The 20,609-nt window shown below is 50.1% G+C and overlaps 1 protein-coding gene across 2 annotated transcripts in view; it reads left to right on the top strand.

The window, feature by feature from the left end:
* The window catches only part of COPG2 (coat protein complex I subunit gamma 2), a 110,596-nt gene that overhangs the window by 59,105 nt on the left and 30,882 nt on the right, over positions 1-20,609 (top strand). Inside the window, exon 21 of one of the 2 annotated variants that reach the window (XM_039861070.1) lies at positions 1,712-1,743. The exons of the other annotated variant lie outside the window; for it this stretch is intronic. Coding sequence (XP_039717004.1) covers positions 1,712-1,728 — 17 coding nt within the window. The 3' untranslated portion in view covers positions 1,729-1,743. Of the gene's footprint in view, positions 1-1,711; positions 1,744-20,609 lie in introns of those variants that run through there. 2 annotated transcript variants of the gene reach the window in all.

Consider the following 20,609-nt stretch of genomic DNA (forward strand, 5'->3'; position numbering starts at 1 on the left):
GAAAGGCTTTGTAATTCTCTACTTGAACCATATGCAGTCTGAAAGTTGGCAGCGGGTGGAGGGTGGCTTTAGAGGGGAACCAGCAGCTAGTGCCAGTAGTAGTCTTGACAAATTTGGGGATTTGAGGTCTTTTGACCTGTCTCTTCTGAATGTCAGGCATTTGCTGTCCTTGATTTCTTTTCCTCATTTCCCACCTGAGTTCATCTCTTCCCATATTCACTGCAGAGCATTCACAACTGGTACCCGGTTTTCACGGAAATAAGTACATACATCGCATTTATATTTTGAACAATTTTTATTACTAGTACAGGAAAAAACAATTTTTACTACAAGTACAGGAAAGAACAAAAATTAACAAAATGAACAAATGGTGGGGAAGATACAGTTACAAGAAATCGTAGAAGTACTAGTAAATAGTTATCCCTGGTCATCATTCAGTTACACTTGGGGCTTAACCTGCCTTCTTTTAGCCCCTCTCCGAACTCCCTTTTCAGATGTGGGTTCTGGGAGCCCCTGCCCAATCTCGTCTGTGTTGGACGATAGACCAGTTTACTCACTCTAACACGAGGTAGATTCAAGTTGGCACCATTGCTGGGTCTGAATCCCAGGTTGTCCCCTCTGGCCCCTGGTGGACCTGCACTTCTAATCTGCAGCCACCCTGGATCCATAACCCCCTGGGTAGGAAGGCACTTTCCCGTCTAGCCTCCAATATTTCTCCTTTGAGCATTAGGCCGTCGAAGTTAACCTTTCATTACCTCCTTCGTCCCTTTATGAGGTTGCTCTAGTTCCATTCCCTTTTATCATCGCTTTCTCTCCTGGTCCGTTTCCCTCAGGTTAGATGTGTCTTAAGTATGCCCACCAGCCAGTAATTAAGCCGGCTGGACTCTTAAGCAAAGCTAGTCTTTTCTTGTTCCAAACCAGTATCCAGGCCCTGTCTTAATGTAGCCCTGCAGCTTGTGCTATCATCCTAGAAAACTCTGCACTTTATCAGTTCTTTCAAGTGGTCTTTTCTCCATATTTCATGATTCCTCCTCCCGTGCTACTTCTCACCAAGTTTCTGTTGTTAAGGAATGCTACTTCGCCACTCACTTCTAGAGGGAAGCGAAATGCTGAACCCGTTATAGAATCAAGCTCCTCCCAGTTGACGATACAAGCTCCTCCCATATCCCCAGGTTCACTTGGATAACTGATAACTCAGGTGCCTCACACCCCAGGCAGTGGTCTTAACAGAATACAATAAATACAATTTTACAATATCAAGATACATAAAACAACAATATCGAAAATACAGAAGTTACATATAGTTCAGAAGAAAACGACAGAAAACATTTCTACTAAGAGAGTAAGTGTAGAGGGGGAGGTTTTCTTACCCCTCGTTACGAAGGGGTTAATTTCTTTTGAAATATAGATCTTACAAATTAGCCCAGAGGTTTTAACCTTTGGTCTGCTGGCTATGGACACTTTTGCTTGATGGTTTGTTAGTATTTTATTTATTAAAATTTGGAGAATTTTCTTTTTGTTAAACTCAGAGGGTTTGCCGATTAGTGCTAAAAGTCAGTTATAAACTCTTGTCATTGCATGGTGGAGAAAAGAAAGGGAATTTGTGTCAGCACTTGGACTTTTAAAACTTTGTTAGTAGTGGCTGATTTCTATTTCACCCATCATATACCTGCTTAAAAACAACTCCTTTCTATTCTTTTGTCTTTGTCAGAAATTCTAAAGTTTTGAATCCATGGCCAATCCAAAGTCTATGCTGTGCAATGAATAGAAGTGAAATACCAGGGCATAGATGGTAATAAAAAAGTCTTTTCCCCATTCCTTCTTTTTTTGAATTTTCCCATCACAACTATTCCAAATTTTACCAATCACTCGAAAATCTGTACATCTCCTCTACTTGGTCTCATCTCAGAAAATATATTTTCCTGATAATCACAGAAAGAAAATCACGTGGATTGTGATTTTCTTCAACTTGAAAATCGTATGGCATAATAGAAAGAGATACAGGTTTTGGAGATAGACAAATTGGGATTCAAATTCTGACTCTGCTACATACTGTGTAATCTCAGACAAGTTATTTGATCTCTATAAGCCTTCCGGGATTGTCGTAAGGGTGAAATGAAATTGGGTAAGGTGATTAGCATGATGCCGGACATATAAACACTCAATAAATAGAAGCTATTAATTGTTTCAATTCTGGAGCTATCCACTTTCTTCCTTCATCCTCTTTAAAAATCAAGTCTTCCATAGTTCAAAAGACACATACCCTCTTAATCTCCAGAAAGTTATTCTAGTATTGTTAACATTTGTTGTAACTTTAAACTTTTCCACTCCTCCTTACTTTATAAGTGTACAAAACATCTACACCATCTGAAAAAATTTACTTTAACCCAACGCAAGATATGACCTTAACTCCTTCCCTCAATGATGGGCAATTTGTGGAAAGAGTAAGTCTCCATTCAGTTAGTCCTACATATTATCTTCTGGCCTCCAGCAATTATTCATTTACTCAAAAATTTTTAGAAAAGCCTTCAAGGCAGCATTCTTTCTCAGTATTTTTTCTTTCAACTTCTTTCCTCTGAATATTTTTATACCAGTAACAGCATATATATGAAACAGTTTAGAGATTTTTCCACACTTTGGACCTCTGTAATGCCCCTGTCTATTTAATTTTTTGTTGTTATCTACTCAGAATCTTGCTAATATCTATTTTTATTATTGGACTGTCAGGCCTTATTGCATCATATTTCTCATTTCAAGCCCATCTCAGCAAATTGAAATAACTCATTTAAAAAGTCTTCAATAGAAAACACCCTTGCTAAGATCAAGTTTAGCAGTACATGTATGAGAGTTTCTTTTCTCTGTTTTTCATTAGGGATGCTGCCTCTTATATGACAATTCATAACTCTTTCGTGAATACTTCACTTCTCGATTTTCTGCCTACATTTCCTTAAACCTCCATCTTAACTTGAGCTACCAGAGGATTCTGATGGACTCAACTTTTCTCTGAATCTGTAGTCTCTATTCCGTTATTTGTTGTATAATATTAACCATATTAACTCCTGACATTCTGTATTAAATCTACAACTTCAATTAAGTCAAATTTATCTCAGAATTTTTTACTTTGACTCACCTCCATCTACTCACTGGGATCCATATTAATGACCCTTGATAAAACTCTGCATTCTTTCAAACTAAGCACATAATTTGAATTTTTATTCATATACTAAAAAAGCAGGATAGGTAAGACATTACTGTTCAGTCACCATTTCCCCTGCCTTTATCTCTAGAATTTGTATCAGTCTGGCCTTTAAATCAATATTCTTCCAGTTTGACCCATCATGAGATCGGCTGGGATTCTCAGTTTGAGACCTCCTTATTCACCTGTTCATTCATCTTGTAACCAGTCTGCCTTTCATCAGATACCTGGAATTTCTAACATTCCCGCTGTGCTTTCGATCTGTCTGTCCTACTATTTCATGTTCCATTTTCACACCACCATCGTCATCATCCACAATCTATTGCTGCTTTTGCTAAATGATAACATCTCTCTAGAATGCAACATAAACATGATATATCCATTCATTTCTCCCTTTTCCCTCTTTTGGTCTTAGAAAATACTCTTGCTTGTTTCTACCACCCATGCTTGATTCACAGCCTGTCTTGCCTTTAAATGGATTCAGTATGTGAACATGTGTGAACTTGCTCCTTTACCTGCTCTTATGACTCCGAACAATGCCATCCTCTCGCATGCATTTTCAGCTTTGGCTGTCAAAAGTACTAATGTTAAGAGGACCGCGGCTGCCGCTCGCCCTTCTGATGTCACTTTGCGAATTTATCTCTGTATGACCATTTCCTCTCCTGCATCAACCCACTTTGTCGTGATTTTTCTGGTAGACTTTTCCAGTAGCCACCAATTTCTCTGTGACCCCTTCTTTTTATATATTTCTGACATTTCCTTTAGGATATGTAGCTCATGCTCCCTCTGTGATCCGGCAACTGTGATCAAGTTTAACAGGCAACACTGTGTATCATCGCCATTGTAATGTTCCCCAATAATTCTGAGAATGACAATATGTATGCTGTCCACTTAATCTCAATTTCATTTTAACCACTTCTTTCCATTTTTCCTCTGCTCCTTTTCATTGGAAGAACATTCTATGTCACCATCTGTAGGATGCATATTTTCTCATTGCTAAATACCATTCTTTCGAAGTCCAATAGATTGCACTACACTGCCCTCACTTTATACTTGTCTATCCCATAACTTTTCTCTTTATAAATATTCTACATTGTTTACTTTCCCATGAAACAGTGCTTGCCCACAGATAGAACAGACTCCACATACACTTCCCTATATTCACTAGTATGTTCCTGCTGTCTGGCTTCAGTACCCAGTATGCAACTTGATCCCTGACATCTGCCACATCCCCGGATCGTGGGCTCCTCAGGCTGCTTTGCCCTTCTCCACGATGCCCCTTTACCCACCTGAGCCCCTCTCACAATCAAAAAGTCCTCTTCTCCTCCTCCATGCTCCTTGTCCCTTCATCGTCTCATTGCCACTCAACGCAACTCACATCCTGTCGGCTGCCTTCTCATGATGCCGAGATTCTACTCTCTCTCTTTCCACACTGGGTGTAGATAACCTTGCATGGCCCATCCTCTGCCTTTTCTTATCTTCTTGTCTTCAAGAGGCCCTCTGCTTCATCTTCAACATACTGTCCTACTGCCCCTACCATCTGCTAGCCATGCAACTGATTCAACAGGGCTTTGTTCCTTGACATCTGCTCCCCTCTTGACCTGCGCGCATGCTCCATCCATCGCAGCAGCTGCTTTGTCACCAGCATTCTGTACTCAAGCCAAGTGCTGTCTAAATTCAACACTAAACACACTTTTTCAGGTCTGCTGTTTTATAGAAGGGTGGCACTTCTCAGGACTTTGTTGACCTTTCATAATTTTACCATGCCATGCCCTTGACAGGGTTGTCTCCATTTTAATGGACCACTTGTCTCTACACATCATCCTTTACTGGCCCCTTCCACTTCTCCCATGTTCCTCGTGTGCCTGACCCACTCTGTGCCCTTCTGCGTGGGCTCCCTCACACCCTCGCTCACTCATGGGGGCAAAGTTCCTGGACTCCCCACATCCACTCCCATCTTTAGGCTCTTTACCAGCACTCTTGGCTCAGTGGTTCCCTGCTCCTCCGGCCGTAGCTGCCAGATGCCATCGCCTGCCCTTCCTCACTCTCCTGGCCCGTTGGACCACGTCTCCTCCACCACACTGTCCCACTGGTAGAGACCGCTCACCTGCCCTTCCACCTCCCGGGCCCGCTTTCATCACCTCTCCTGCTTGGCTTGTCTGCTGCATGCACAGCAAAGAAAATGTCCTACCTGAGCCATGCGAAATTCTTTTAGGTGTCCATGAACCTTCTGGCTGGATTCATAGTCTTCTCTGCTGGGTGCTCCTTTCTTCTACCCTTGCCCATGTACCTCATCCTAATTTAGTCATCACTGCCTGAGACATACTGAATTTACACGCTCCACCCACTGACCAGTGCTCCCTGCCAGACTGGTTTATTCCCGGGACCTGCAAACATAGCTCCCTGTAACCTTCAGTCTTCCCATTCACACCCCTTTGTTGCACAGCACTCTGACGCAGCTCTGCGGAAGTCTCTTCCTTTGATTCTCTAACATTTTCCTGTCCCACAAATTTACTTCAGCCCACCCTCCTGTCCCTGTGACTGTCAAGTCCATGTCTGACACCACTGCCCACAGTCTCAGCCTACAGGGAACCGAAGGTAATGCCATCTGCTCTTCCTCTCCTCCTCCCACCCTGGCCATCATCTGTCTTCCCAGTGATCCCTGTCAGGGCTCTCTACCGTCTGATCTGCCACTGTCATCTGTGCAGATACGCTGTTATGTCCTCCCCACTCACATCCACGTGACACAGAGCAACACTCAGCCAATGCAGTTTGCATCAGCTGTATAATTAAGCATATTCTACTTAAGGATCACCGTGATGGTGCTTCATCTTTATCATTACTGGTGATCCCAGTCACAGGTGCCTTCTGCACTAGACATAAAGGTCTCTGTTTGCTTGGTCCATGGTCCTTTCCCCCGATGTCTAACACACTAAACTCTGATGCCCCACGTACCCCGACTCACAATTGTGACACCTGAAACACTCATGCCGTGGGGTACCCCAAGAATCCCCTGTCCAAACCCTAGCCTCACGTCCATTGCCGTGAAACCCAATGTACCCAGAGATCCAAACCCGAAGACCAACCCCACCTCTTGCCCTGCCACCCCTTCCCCAGCATCCTCCTCCACAACCCATGGACCAACCTGGGCAAACCATCCGGGACCTGCAAATGCGACTCCCTGAAACCTTGCCTGTTGCCACTGAAACACCTTCGTAGCAACCTTTGTGACACTGCTCGAGGAAAATGAATGCTCTGATCTCCTTCATTTTCCTAACAACAGGGGACTTTTTTTTTTTGCTTTTTTTTTTTTTTTAAGATTCACCATTCTTCTTTCCTCCTACGCCCTACATGCTTCTCAGCATGGCGTAAATTCACCGAGCCATGAACCTGGGGTACAATTCTCATTCTCTCGGTCCTTCTCATATCTTGTAAGGACGCATGTTTCAGTATATCATTCAGTGTTGGGTTTTGTCCCTTCTACCCCTACCTCGCTACAGACGTCCCTTTGGGTGCTAAGTCCTCACATTCCAACCAGACATCTTCCTATGAGTCTCCACTGCCAGCAACTACCTCAGCTTTACTCCTCAAGTATCCTCCGCACTGAGAACACCATGTTTCTGCTCCATTCCCTACCCACTGGCAGTGAAGCGGACGCCTCCACCATCTTTCCAGGTACATTCTAGGCTACATCCAAAGCTCGCTGTCCGCCTGGTAGGGTCCTTTTTGCCCAAGTCTGGCACTCTCGACTCTGATGCCACATGTACCCCGAGTCCGCGGTTCATCTGCTGATGTTTCCTTTATCTGGCCCGCTCTGCCTTCTGCCCTTCCACCCAGTGATTCTCACCCGAGGATGCATGACCCCAAAGTGGCCTATCAACAACACCTTTCGGGTATGTTTTTGTGGGTATGTTTTTGTGGGTTTTTTTTTTCAATTTTTTTTTTTACTTTTATTTGAGCAGAACTCTGCTCCCAGCTCAAATTCCTTGATAGGCCTCCTTGGGGACCATGCCCTCATCCCCCCCACCTGGTTGACACCCTCCCACCCGGAAGAATCATGCTTTGTGGATGCCCAACCTCACTTTATGGAATGCAGTCCCGCTCTCTGCACCTTCCACCAGGTTCCACTGACCCTAGATCCTGAAGGTCCAGCCAGCGTTGTCCCCGCTCTCACACCAAGACCTGGCCCTCTCGTCTTGGAACCATCGCATTCCCTTTCATGTGGACTCCTTCCGACCCACCAAGCCCCAATCCGGACTCTGCATTAAAGCCGCGGCTTCCCACATGCCACCCTCACACGCGTCCTGGCCGCGCACCTGTATGACACTCAAGCCCTGTCACAGTCTCTTAGGTCTCAGTCTTGTCAATCTTGTCCCTGTGACCTCACGCCCATCTCCTTTCCAACAATCAGACCTCTCCCTTCCTTCTCCCTTTTCTGTACCCTCCTTCCTGTGTCCCCTGGGGTTGGTTTCCCAAGTCGTTTTCACCCATTCCTCAGCCTGTTGCCTTGACCTCAACACTGCGAGTGGATTAGGGCCCCAAGCTCACAGAAAGATGGCTGTCAGATCCTGTGGCTTGGCTGCTGTCCCCGCCACTCCCATCGGGAAATCCCCAGCCCAACCCTAGGCTCGTGTCCGTCCCCGTAATACCCAGTGCACCCAGAGATCCGAACCCAGAGCCCAGACCCCGTCTTGCCCGGCCACCCCTTCCCCAGCATCATCCTCCACTTCCCCGTCGACCAGGCTGTGCAATCCCCGCAGGACCTGCAAATGTGACTCCCTTGCACCTCGCTTGATTCACTGAGACCGCTTTGTTGCACACCTTCTGGCGTTTATGCCGAGAATGCTTTCTCTTTTCTCCTTCATTTTTCTGTCGCCAGAGGACTTTTTTTTTTTTTCTCGTTTTTTTTGTTTTTTTTTTTTACATCTACCTTACTTCTTTCCTTCCATCTGCCTACACTACTCCTGTCAGCATGGCGTTCATGCTCGATCTTCACCGAGTCATGAGTCCTGGGGTACACTTCTCTTGTCTCCTCTTTGCTTCTCCTGTCTTACAAGGACACATGTTTCCTTAGTCCGTTCAGAGTTGGCTCTTGTTTCTTCTGCCCCTCCCCTGCTGAAGACGTCCCTTTGGGTGCTATGTGCTCAGTCCAACCAGACGTCTTCCTTTGAGTCTTCACTGCCAACTACCTCAGCTTTACTCTCAGGATCCTCCGCTCTGGGATCAGCACTTTGTGCTCCATTCCCTACCCACTGGCCGTGAAACCGACCCCTCCGCCATCTTTCCAGGTACCTTCTAGGCTACATCCAAAGCTCGCTGTCTGCCTGGTAGGGTCCTTTTTTCCCCAAGTCTGGCACTCTCGACTCTGATGCTCCATGTGCCCCGAGACCGTGGTTCATCTGCTCATGCTTCCCTTCTCTGGCCCGCTCTGCCCTCTGCCCTTCCACCCAGTGATCCTCACCCGGGGATGCATGAGCCCCAAGGCGGCCTATCATCAACATCTTTCGGGTGTGTTTTGGTGTTTAATGAATTTTTTTGTTTGTTTTTGAGCAGAACTCTGCTCCCCCGCTCAGATGTTTTGATAGGCCTCCCTTGGGGACCACGCCCTCAGCCCCCCTCGGGTGAAACCACCCCTCCCACCCCCGGGAAGAATCACTGCTGTGGATCCCCAGCCTCACCCCATGGAATGCACAGTCCCTCTCTCTCTGCACCTTCCACCAGGTTCCACTGACCCTTGATCCTGAAAGTCCCAGCCAGCGTTGTCCCCGCTCTCACACACACCCGGCCCTCTCGTCTTGGAACCATCGCATTCCCTTTCGTGTGGGCTCCTTCCGACCCACCAAGCCCCTATCTGGACTCTGCATTAAAGCATGTGGCCTCCCACATGCCACCCTCACACGCGTCCTGGCCGCGCACCTGTGCGACACTCAAGCCCTGTCACAGTCTCTTAGGTCTCGGTCTTGTCAATCTTGTCCCCTGCGGTCCTCACGCCCATCTCCTTTCCAACAATCAGACCTCTCCCTTCCTTCTCCCTTTTCTGTACCTCCTTCCTGTGTCCCCTGGGGTTGGTTTCCCAAGTCGTTTTCACCCATTCCTCAGCCTGATGTCTTGACCCCAACACTACGTGTGGATTAGGCCCACAAGCTCACAGAAAGATGGCTGTCAGATCCTGTGGCTTGGCTGCTGTCCCCACACCCGCCATGGAGAATCCCCCCGCCCAACCCTGGGCTCGTGTCCGTCCCCGTAATACCCAATGCACCCAGAGATCCGAACCCAGAGCCCAGACCCCGTCTTGCCCGGCCACCCCTTCCCCAGCATCATCCTCCACTTCCCCGTCGACCAGGCGGTGCAATCCCTGCAGGACCTGCCAAATGTGACTCCCTTGCACCTCGCTTGATTCACTGAGACCCCTTTGTTGCAAACCCTTCTGACGTTGCTCTCGGGAAATGCTTTCTCTTTCTCCTTCGTTTTTCTGTCGCCAAGGGACTTTTTTTTTGTTTTTTTTATTTATTTATTTTTTTTTTACATCTACCTTACTTCTTTCCTTCCATCTGCCTACACTACTCCTGTCAGCATGGCGTTCATGCTCGATCTTCACCGAGTCATGAGTCCTGGGGTACACTTCTCTTGTCTCCTCTTTGCTTCTCCTGTCTTACAAGGACACATGTTTCCTTAGTCCGTTGAGAGTTGGCTCTTGTTTCTTCTGTCCCTCCCCTGCTGAAGACGTCCCTTTGGGTGCTATGTGCTCACAGTCCAAGCAGACGTCTTCCTTTGAGTCTCCACTGCCAACTACCTCAGCTTTACTCTCAGGATCCTCCGCTCTGGGATCAGCACCGTTGTGCTCCATTCCCTACCCACTGGCAGTGAAACCCACCCCTCCACCATCTTTCCAGGTACCTTCTAGGCTACATCCAAAGCTCGCTGTCTGCCTGGTAGGGTCCTTTTTTCCCCAAGTCTGGCACTCTCGACTCTGATGCTCCATGTGCCCCAAGACCGTGGTTCATCTGCTCATGCTTCCCTTCTCTGGCCCGCTCTGCCCTCTGCCCTTCCACCCAGTGATCCTCACCCGGGGATGCATGAGCCCCAAGGCGGCCTATCACCAACATCTTTCGGGTGTGTTTTGGTGTTTTCTTTTTGAATTTTTTTTGTTTGTTTTTGAGCAGAACTCTGCTCCCCCGCTCAGATGTCTTGATAGGCCTCCCTTGGGGACCATGCCCTCAGCCCCCCCTCGGGTGAAACCACCCCTCCCACCCCCGGGAAGAATCACTGCTGTGGATGCCCAACCTCACCCCATGGAATGGACAGTCCCGCTCTCTCTGCACCTTCCACTAGGTTCCACTGACCCTTGATCCTGCAGGTCCCAGCCAGCGTTGTCCCCGCTCTCACACACACCCGGCCCTCTCGTCTTGGAACCATCGCATTCCCTTTTGTGTGGACTCCTTCCTTCCCACCAAGCCCCAATCCGGACTCTGCATTAAAGCATGCGGCTGTGTACATCCCACCCTCACACCCGTCTGGGCCGTGAACCTGTATGATCGTCAAGCCTTGTCACAGTCTCTTAGGTCTCGGTCTGTCTTTCTTCGGCCATGTGATCATCACGCCCATCTTTTTCCTCACCAGTGAGACCCCCCCCTGCTTCCTTCCGCTTTGTCTTGGGCCTGTCTGTGTGTCTGGTATTGGTTTCACAGGTCTTTTCCACCCTTTCATTTCTGCCTGGATCTTCACCTTTGTTTTTTTCACATCATTATCTCTATGGATTTCTCTTTCGTTCTGTCATGAGTCATGATTTGATCCCACCGTGACCTTATCCCCCTCATTTATTTCTCTTCTTGTTTTCACTCTATTTCTCTATCTATATTTAGAGCCCAACCAACACCTTCTCTCACATTGTTCTAGTTGCCATCAGACCATCCCCTGCTCTTGTCCCCCAGTCTTCTCCCTGCTTCTTGCCCACTTTACTTTTTGTCTTTCCCGCAGCGTTCCTCAAGGTAATTGACCCCTATGTCTTCATATCCCTGTGTTGGAACCTCTGTCCTGTGCTCGCTGTCTCCTCTGCCACCTGCCTCTCTGCTTGGTCTTGTTTTTGGTTTTTACTTCTCTCATGTCCATCTCACTCCTTTCTCCATCCTCCCCTGGTGCTTTTCATCGCCTTCTCTGTCGCTATAAGGTGACAGTCCTGTGCTGCATCAAGACCCCTTTTGGAAATTCCTTTCTGTGACTACTTCTCTGGTGGCCATTTCTTTCCTTTCTCTCCTTTGCCAGGGAAAGTGCCCTGCCCCTTCAGGCCCATGCATCTCAAAGCTTTCTACTTCCTCTTTTGAGTATCACTGAGCCATCCTTTCTCCGGTGAGCTGTCCTCCATTCAGCTGACCTGCTCCCACTGCTCACATTTATTCCATTACCTCACCAGGCCATGCTCTTTGTGAAACCGTTGGCCATTGTCGCCTGGTCCTTCCACTGGCCTCGTGCGCGGGTCTCCATTCAGGCTCCCTTTCCCTTAGTCTCACCCTGTTTCAGCGTCCTCCCTGTTCTCTCTTCTTTTTTAGTCAAGCCCTGGCCTACAGACTTTAAACCAAGACCACACTTCCTTCTCTTCCTTCCCTCGCCTCCAATGTTGCAATTTCTCCTCCATTGTGGTCCTCGATGCAACTCTGCCCATCGCCCTTGACCTTACACTTGCTGTGGACACTGTGCAGCTCCCTTGTTTGCCCTTTCCTTCTTGGCCGCTTGCCATTCACAACACCCATGTGCAGATTTTAAGAACTGCTTCCTCCATCCCATTCTTCCTCGCCTCCCTGTTGTCTGCCAGATCCCAGCTCTGAAACAGGAGCTTCTCATTTCAAGCCACCGCCATCCTGTCCCTTGCTCTTGTGATGCTTTGCTGCCCACATTGTCATCTCAGACTGTCCCTTGGTCTGGGAGGTCTGCCATCCTTCCCTGGTTCCCTGTATGGAGTTTCTTTGCCTCATGCTTGACCTCCACCCTTTCTAGCCCCTCAGAACAGCAGAAGCATGGAATCAGTGATTATTGTGAAGTGCGGTTCTTGCCTGCTCCCCACACTTCCTTAGCATGTTTGTTGCCCACAAACTGGCCTCCGTTCACCTGAGTCCATCCTGCTGTCCCTAAGGTTACCTGCCAAGATTTCCGTGCAAGGTCTCTCAGTGTTCAGTGCTTTCTCCTTTTCCTGTTCCACCACAGTCATAGTGGCCCTTTCCCTGCTTCCTCTGAGGGCCTCGGGTCATCGAATGCGCACACTAGTGCCTTGGATCCGCTCTGCTTCTACCAGTTGGCCTCGATACAGCACATGCCACTCCTCTTGCCACTTGAGATCTGCCCGTGTCCTCATATTAGGAGTTCTTTAAGCCACTTTCCCCTTCTTCGTGCCCCCTTTAATGACCCTGGGTCCCTCTTGCGGTCACGAGGTTTTCTTTTCTCTTCAATGCCACCTGTCCCTGTCTTTTCCTATCGACTCCCCTGACCCAGTGCCCATCACACAGTCCCTCTTTCATGACTGCCTGATACTCCATTATGTCTATTCACTCTGGCTGTGGATTAAACTTCCTCTACCTTTTCTCCCGCTCTTGTCTGCAAGAGACCCTAGCTTCATCTTCAACATGCTGTTCTACTTCCCCGACTACCTGCTAGTAATATGACAGGTTCCCTAGCCTTCCATGACATGTGCTCCCTTTTTCTCCTGCTCTCATGTTCCCCATTGCCAGCTGCTTCTGTCCAGTATGCTGTAGCAAGTCTGTCTGCTGTCCCAGTTCACCCCTAAGCACCTTGCCTTTGGGTCCACCATTCTGAAGCAGTGATTGCTTCCCTGGGCTTCTCTCTGACCTTCCATCATCATCTAGCCATGCCCTTCAATGACCTGGCTATCTCCAACATTTCAAATGGGTCGCTACCTCTACACTTCATTCTCCTGTGGCCTCCTCTCTCTTCTCCCAAGATCCTTGCTGACCTTACCTGGTCTGTGCTCTTCCTCCTGCAAGGGCTTCCTCATGCCCATAGCCTGCTTTCGGAGACAGTGTTCCTGGATTCTCCACGTCCACTTCTTCCTTTGGGCTCTTTGTCATCTGTCTCTTAGCATAGTATGTTCCCTGATCCTCTCAACAAGTCTCTCCCGTCCTATCCGAGAGGCACCGTCACCTGCCCTTTCTCACTCTTCTGGCCTTTTGGACCACGTCTCCTCTACCATCTCTCTGTGTTCAAGACGCTCATCTCCGACTTCCTGGTCCCAGTTACATCGTCTCTCCTGATTAGCTTCTCTACTGCATACATAGCCACGCTGTGGTCCTACCAGAGCCGTGTGACATTTTTTCAGCTACCATCTGTGAACCTTCCAGCTTGATTCAGTAGTCTTCTTTGCCTTGTGCTCCCTTCTTGATCCCCCACCCACTACTCATCCTAATTCAGTCCTCACTGCCTCAGACATACTGTACTGAATCCACACACTCCACCCACTGACCGATGCTCACACCCTGTGGACCAGGCTGTGCTTTCCTCTGGGACCTGGAAACATCACTCCCTGTAACCTTCTGTGTTTCCACTTAGACCCCTTCGTTGCACACCCTTTTGACACAGCTCTTGGGAAGCTTCTTCCTAATTCTTTTACATTTTGCCTTTCGCTACATAACTCTTGCCTTCTGTCCTCCCTCCAGCCCCTGCGAACCCAATGCCCAACACCATGGTGCTCAGCCTGCACCTGCTCAGGAGCCCTGGGTCCTGCTGTCTGCCCCAGACTCTTCCATCCCTAGCAGTCACCTCTCCCTCATATGATCTCCTTCAGTGTTGTCTCCAGTCCCACTGCCTGTTTCTTTGATGTGGACATCCCATCTGGTGCTGGTTTTACCAGCACAACTTAGCTTCCTTTCTGTTGCCACTCTGATCTCTCTCAGCCCTAATTCTCAAGGGTCCTCAGCTCTGGGACCGGCACCATTATGCTCCACTCCCTACCCACTGGCAGCGAGTCCCACCCCACCCCCATCTTTCCAGGTGCCTTCTTGGCTACATCAAATGCTCACTGTTTCCCTGGTCCAGGGTCCTTTTTCCCCAAGTCTGGCACTCTCGACTCGATGCTCCATCTACCCCAACTCAGTGGTTCATCTGCTCATGCTTCCCTTCTCTGGCCCGCTCTGCCCTCTGCCCTTCCACCCAGTGATCCTCACCCGGGGATGCATGAGCCCCAAGGCGGCCTATCATCAACATCTTTCGGGTGTGTTTTGGTGTTTAATGAATTTTTTTGTTTGTTTTTGAGCAGAACTCTGCTCCCCCGCTCAGATGTTTTGATAGGCCTCCCTTGGGGACCACGCCCTCAGCCCCCCTCGGGTGAAACCACCCCTCCCACCCCCGGGAAGAATCACTGCTGTGGATCCCCAGCCTCACCCCATGGAATGCACAGTCCCTCTCTCTCTGCACCTTCCACCAGGTTCCACTGACCCTTGATCCTGAAAGTCCCAGCCAGCGTTGTCCCCGCTCTCACACACACCCGGCCCTCTCGTCTTGGAACCATCGCATTCCCTTTCGTGTGGGCTCCTTCCGACCCACCAAGCCCCTATCAATCCGGACTCTGCATTAAAGCATGAGGCTTTCCACATGCCACCCTCACACGCGTCCTGGCCGCGCACCTGTATGACACTCAAGCCCTGTCACAGTCTCTTAGGTCTCGGTCTTGTCAATCTTATCCCCTGTGGTCCTCACGCCCATCTCCTTTCCAACAATCAGACCTCTCCCTTCCTTCTCCCTTTTCTGTACCCTCCTTCCTGTGTCCCCTGGGGTTGATTTCCCAAGTCGTTTTCACCCATTCCTCAGCCTGATGTCTTGACCCCAACACTACGTGTGGATTAGGCCCACAAGCTCACAGAAAGATGGCTGTCAGATCCTGTGGCTTGGCTGCTGTCCCCACACCCGCCATGGAGAATCCCCCCGCCCAACCCTGGGCTCGTGTCCGTCCCCGTAATACCCAATGCACCCAGAGATCCGAACCCAGAGCCCAGACCCCGTCTTGCCCGGCCACCCCTTCCCCAGCATCATCCTCCACTTCCCCGTCGACCAGGCGGTGCAATCCCTGCAGGACCTGCCAAATGTGACTCCCTTGCACCTCGCTTGATTCACTGAGACCCCTTTGTTGCAAACCCTTCTGACGTTGCTCTCGGGAAATGCTTTCTCTTTCTCCTTCGTTTTTCTGTCGCCAAGGGACTTTTTTTTTGTTTTTTTTATTTATTTATTTTTTTTTTACATCTACCTTACTTCTTTCCTTCCATCTGCCTACACTACTCCTGTCAGCATGGCGTTCATGCTCGATCTTCACCGAGTCATGAGTCCTGGGGTACACTTCTCTTGTCTCCTCTTTGCTTCTCCTGTCTTACAAGGACACATGTTTCCTTAGTCCGTTCAGAGTTGGCTCTTGTTTCTTCTGTCCCTCCCCTGCTGAAGACGTCCCTTTGGGTGCTATGTGCTCACAGTCCAAGCAGACGTCTTCCTTTGAGTCTTCACTGCCAACTACCTCAGCTTTACTCTCAGGATCCTCCGCTCTGGGATCAGCACTTTGTGCTCCATTCCCTACCCACTGGCAGCGAAGCCCACCCCTCCACCGTCTTTCCAGGTACCATCTAGGCTACATCCAAAGCTCGCTGTCTGCCTGGTAGGGTCCTTTTTTCCCCAAGTCTGGCACTCTCGACTCTGATGCTCCATGTGCCCCAAGACCGTGGTTCATCTGCTCATGCCTCCCTTCTCTGGCCCGCTCTGCCCTCTGCCCTTCCACCCAGTGATCCTCACCCGGGGATGCATGAGCCCCAAGGCGGCCTATCACCAACATCTTTCGGGTTTGTTTTTGTGTTTTTTGAATTTTTTTTGTTTGGTTTTGAGCAGAGCTCTGCTCTCCCGCTCAGATGTTTTGATAGACCTCCCTTGGGGACCACGCCCTCAGCCCCCCTCGGGTGAAACCACCCCTCCCACCCCCGGGAAGAATCACTGCTGTGGATGCCCAACCTCACCCCATGGAATGCACAGTCCCGCTCTCTCTGCACCTTCCACCAGGTTCCACTGACCCTTGATCCTGAAGGTCCAGCCAGCGTTGTCCCCAACTCTCACACACACCCGGCCCTCTCGTCTTGGAACCATCGCATTCCCTTTTGTGTGGACTCCTTCCTACCCACCAAGCCCCAATCCGGACTCTGCATTAAAGCATGCGGCTTCCCACATGCCACCCCTCACACGCGCCCTGGCCGCGCACCTGTATGACACTCAAGCCCTGTCACAGTCTCTTAGGTCTTGTCAGTGTTGTCCCCTGTGGTCCTCATGCCCATCTCCTTTCCAACAATCAGACCTCTCCCTTTCTCTTTTGCTGTAGCCTCTGTCCTATGTCCTCTGAGGTTTAATTCACAGGTCTTTGCCATCCTCTCCTCAAGCAGTAGTCATCACCTCAATACTGGACATGGAATCGGTCCACAGGCTCACAGAAAGATGGCTATCTCAGTGCCTGCAGCTTGGCTCATGTCCCCAGCACATGAAAATCCTTTTGCGTCCCAACCCTGCCCTTGTGTCTGTCCCCATCAAACCCATTGCACACCCAGACCCAAATCCCAGTTATGCCCCTCCCACCCCTTCCCTGCCTCCCATCCCATTCCCCGCTTCTCCCATCCCCACCTCCCACCCCAACCACCCACCCTCCCATCTTCCCACCCTCCCGTCTCCCACCCCATCCCTGCCTCCCACCCCATTCCCGCCGGATCCGTAGTAAAGAGCCTGGCCGAAAAGTTCTACCCTTGCCACAATTTTCAAGACCATAGTAGTTTCCACTGTTCCCCACCTCTGCTAGCCACTTTCTTTCCTGTTCCTCCTTAGTTACGCCACTGCTCACATTGTCTGGCCCCCAAAATATGAACTTTCTTGTGCTTGGCTCCTCTGAGGTTTGCCAGGATGCCTGCTCTGCCACCTCCCTCTTCTCCTTGCTGCTCTTGCTGGTGTCCAGACTGTCTCCCTTCCACTGTGCTCCACTCTCCATGTCCCCTGGGTGCCTTGCACCTCCTAGTCTGTCTCTGGGAAGTGAGCCTGCACTGACGCAGCATCAAGGCCCCAAATGGATATCCTTGCAATGACCTTTCCTCCAACTATACGTATTTCCCTTTCCCTCGGCCCAGAAATGTGCAGTCTCTTCGGCTCATGCATCTCAGAGCCTCCCAATGTCTGTCATTTAGCCATTTTTGATCAGCACTTTTCCTTAGGGGTATGCGCCCTCCTGCTCTCACCATTCACACCCTTTCCTTCTTAACACGCCACGTTCTCTCCGGAACCATCTGCTGTCTCTCCTTTGGTCCTTCCACTGACTTCAACCACTGCCTTCCCTTCAGGCTCCCTTTTCCTTCACCTTGCCCATCTCACTTTCATTTTCTCTCTCCCTTTGATCAAGCTACTGCCCACGAGACTTTACACCAGGCCGCCCTTCCTCCTCTCCTCCACCGGGGCCCAGGTACATCCGTGCCCATCACCCTTGCTCACCCACTGACACGGTGTGGAGGATCCTCCCTTTGCCCTCTTACCCTGTAGGCTCCACCCCCTGCACAACACCCACGTGCAGACTTCAGTCTTCCTCTCGCTCTCCTTCTCATACCGCATTCCCCAGCGTTGCCCTTGGTTTCAGCCTCGTTAACAAGAGCCTCCCACCCCGAGCCTCCTCCAGCCCACGCCTAGCTCTCTCCCTCTGTGCCCCGTTGCTGCCCTTATTCTATTCTCAGATTAGACCTGTGACACCCCACTCGTTTAAAGGTTCCCCCATTCTTCTCTGCTTCCGTGTGTGGAGTCTCTCCGGTACATGCTAGACCTCCACCTTGGTTCCTGTCTGCCGCTCCTCCGTTTCTAAGCGCATTCGCTACCCATGTACTAGACTCCTTCCGCATGACTCCATCCAGAATCCCTCGAGGTTACCTGCCAGTGGTTCCTGTTGGGTCCACCTTCACCCCACTTGCTCCTGATGACCTGGGTCTTCAGGTTCCTGGGTTCTGCTCCTGTGTCAGGACTTGGCACCACATGTGCCACCCCCTTTCACCTTGAGTTCTACTAACGCACCCAGAGCTCTTCAGTCCACCTTCCCCTCTTCCACCCTCCCATTAATGAACCTGTGTGCCTCATATAGTCACAAGGTTTTCTCCCCTCTCCTGAGGCACCTGTCCCATTCACTTCCCATCGACTCCCCTCACACAACTCGCTCTGCTGACCACCTTCTCATTGCTACCTGAGACTCCACGGCCTCTATGCCTGGGTGTGAACTGAATCTTGCTCAGCATATGCTCTGCTTTATCTCCCATTATCATCTTCAACAGACCCTCTGCTTCATCTTCATTTCCCTGCCCTGCTTTCCTTACCACCTGCTAAACCTGGGATGGATGCAGTGGTCTTTTCTTTGATATCTGCTCCCTTCTGGCCTGCCCTAATGTTTCCCCCTCCCCGCCATTGCAAACTTCTTGGTCCCCAGTGTGCTGTACTGAAGCTGTCTGCTGTCCCAGGTCAGCCCTAAGCATCCTACCGTTTCGAGTCTACCATTTTGGAGAAGGTCCTTGCCTCTCTAAGCTTCTCTCTGACCTGTGTCTCACCATGCCCTGCACTGACAGGGTTGTCTCTAACATTTCCAATGGGCACTACCTCTACACCTCCTCCTCTCGCTCCTGCCACCTGTCCTGAGTTCTCACTTGACTTATCCACACTGTTCTCTTCCTCCTGCATTGGCTTCTTCATGTCCTTGGTCCACTCATGGGAGCAGAGTTCCTGGATTCTCCACTTCCACTTCCTCCTTCAGGCATCTGATCATCCCTCTTGGTCCAGCGCGCTCCCTGACCCTCACAACAAGCCTCTCTGGCCCTCGCTGAAAGGCACCATCGCCTGCCCTTTCTCACTCTTCTGCCCACTGGACCACGTCTCCTCTACAGCACTCTCCCAGTGTTCAGAGATTAATCTCCGACCTCCTGGGCCCTAATTGTACATCTCTCCCGCTTTTTTATTGCATACATAGCGAAGGAACTGTCCTACCTGAGCCACCTGACATTCTTTCAGCTACCATCTGTGGATCATCTGGCTAGACTCATAGTCTCCTCTGCTGCGTGCTCCCTTCTTGATCTCCACCTTCCTTCTCTGCCCCCACCGCCCCAGCCATTCAGTCGCTTGTGCCTTACATACTGTACTGAAGCTGCATGCTGTGCCCACCCAGTCCTGCTCATAGCCCAGACCGTGCTTTCCTCCCAAGACCTGCAAATGTCACTCACTATAACCTTCTGTATCACCATTTAGACTTTTTTGTTGCACACAACTCTTCTCACACAACTCTTGGGGAGCTTGTTCCTTTGAATCTCCTACCTTTTTCCTGTCTCCACAGGACTTTTGCCCTTTGCCCTCCCACTTGCCCCAATTCCTGCCAACACAACACCCGACAACCTGCAGAGATCTGGGTACTGATGTCCGCCCCTCTTTCTCTTCTTCACCCCCACCTAGTAGCACATCTCTCTCCGAGATTCTCTTATTCAGTGTCATCTCCCATCCATCTGCCCTTCTTTCTGTGCAGGCGTCCTGTCCAGTGCTCTGTGTACATATCCGCACGACCTCTTTTCCCCTTCACCACTCCCATCTCGATCAGCCCTATTCGTCGAGAGGCCTCAGCTCCAGGACTAAACCTTAGCGCTCCGCTCCCTACCCACTGACAGTGAATCCCACGCCACCCCCATCTTCCCAGGTACCTTCTCGGCTACATCCAAAGTTCGCTGTCTGCCTGGTAGGGTCCTTTTTTCCCATGACTGGCACTCTCGACTCTGATGCCCCATATACCCCAAGTCTGTGGTTCATCTGCTCATGCTTCCCTTCTCTGGCCCTCTCTGCCCTCTGCCCCTTCCACCCAGTGATCCTCACCCGAGGATGCATGAGCCCCAAGGCGGCCTATCACCAACATCTTTCGGGTGTGTTTTGGTGTTTTCTTTTTGAATTTTTGTTTTGTTTTGTTTTGAGCAGAGCTCTGCTCCCCCGCTCAGATGTTTTGATAGGCCTCCCCTGGGGACCATGCCCTCAGCCCCGCCTCGGGTAAAACCACCCCTCCCACTCCCAGGAAGAATCACTGCTGTGGATGCCCAACCTCACCCCATGGAATGCACAGTCCCGCTCTCTCTGCACCTTCCACCAGGTTGCACTGACCCTTGATCCTGAAGGTCCCAGCCAGCGTTGTCCCCGCTCTGACACACCCCCGGCCCTCTCGTCTTGGAACCATCGCATTCCCTTCCACATTTACTCTTTGGACACCCACCATGCCTCAACCCCAGCCTGCATTAAAGCATTCTTTTTCACCCTCACACCCAAAACACCCCTCCTGCCCCCACTCTTTATGACTCTCAGGAATTGTGAGTCTCTTTAGTCTCAATCTTGTCATCCTTGGCCC

Source organism: Pteropus medius, unplaced genomic scaffold, assembly GCF_902729225.1.
Source record: "Pteropus medius unplaced genomic scaffold, Ma_sr-lr_union100, whole genome shotgun sequence".
NCBI lineage: Eukaryota > Metazoa > Chordata > Mammalia > Chiroptera > Pteropodidae > Pteropus > Pteropus medius.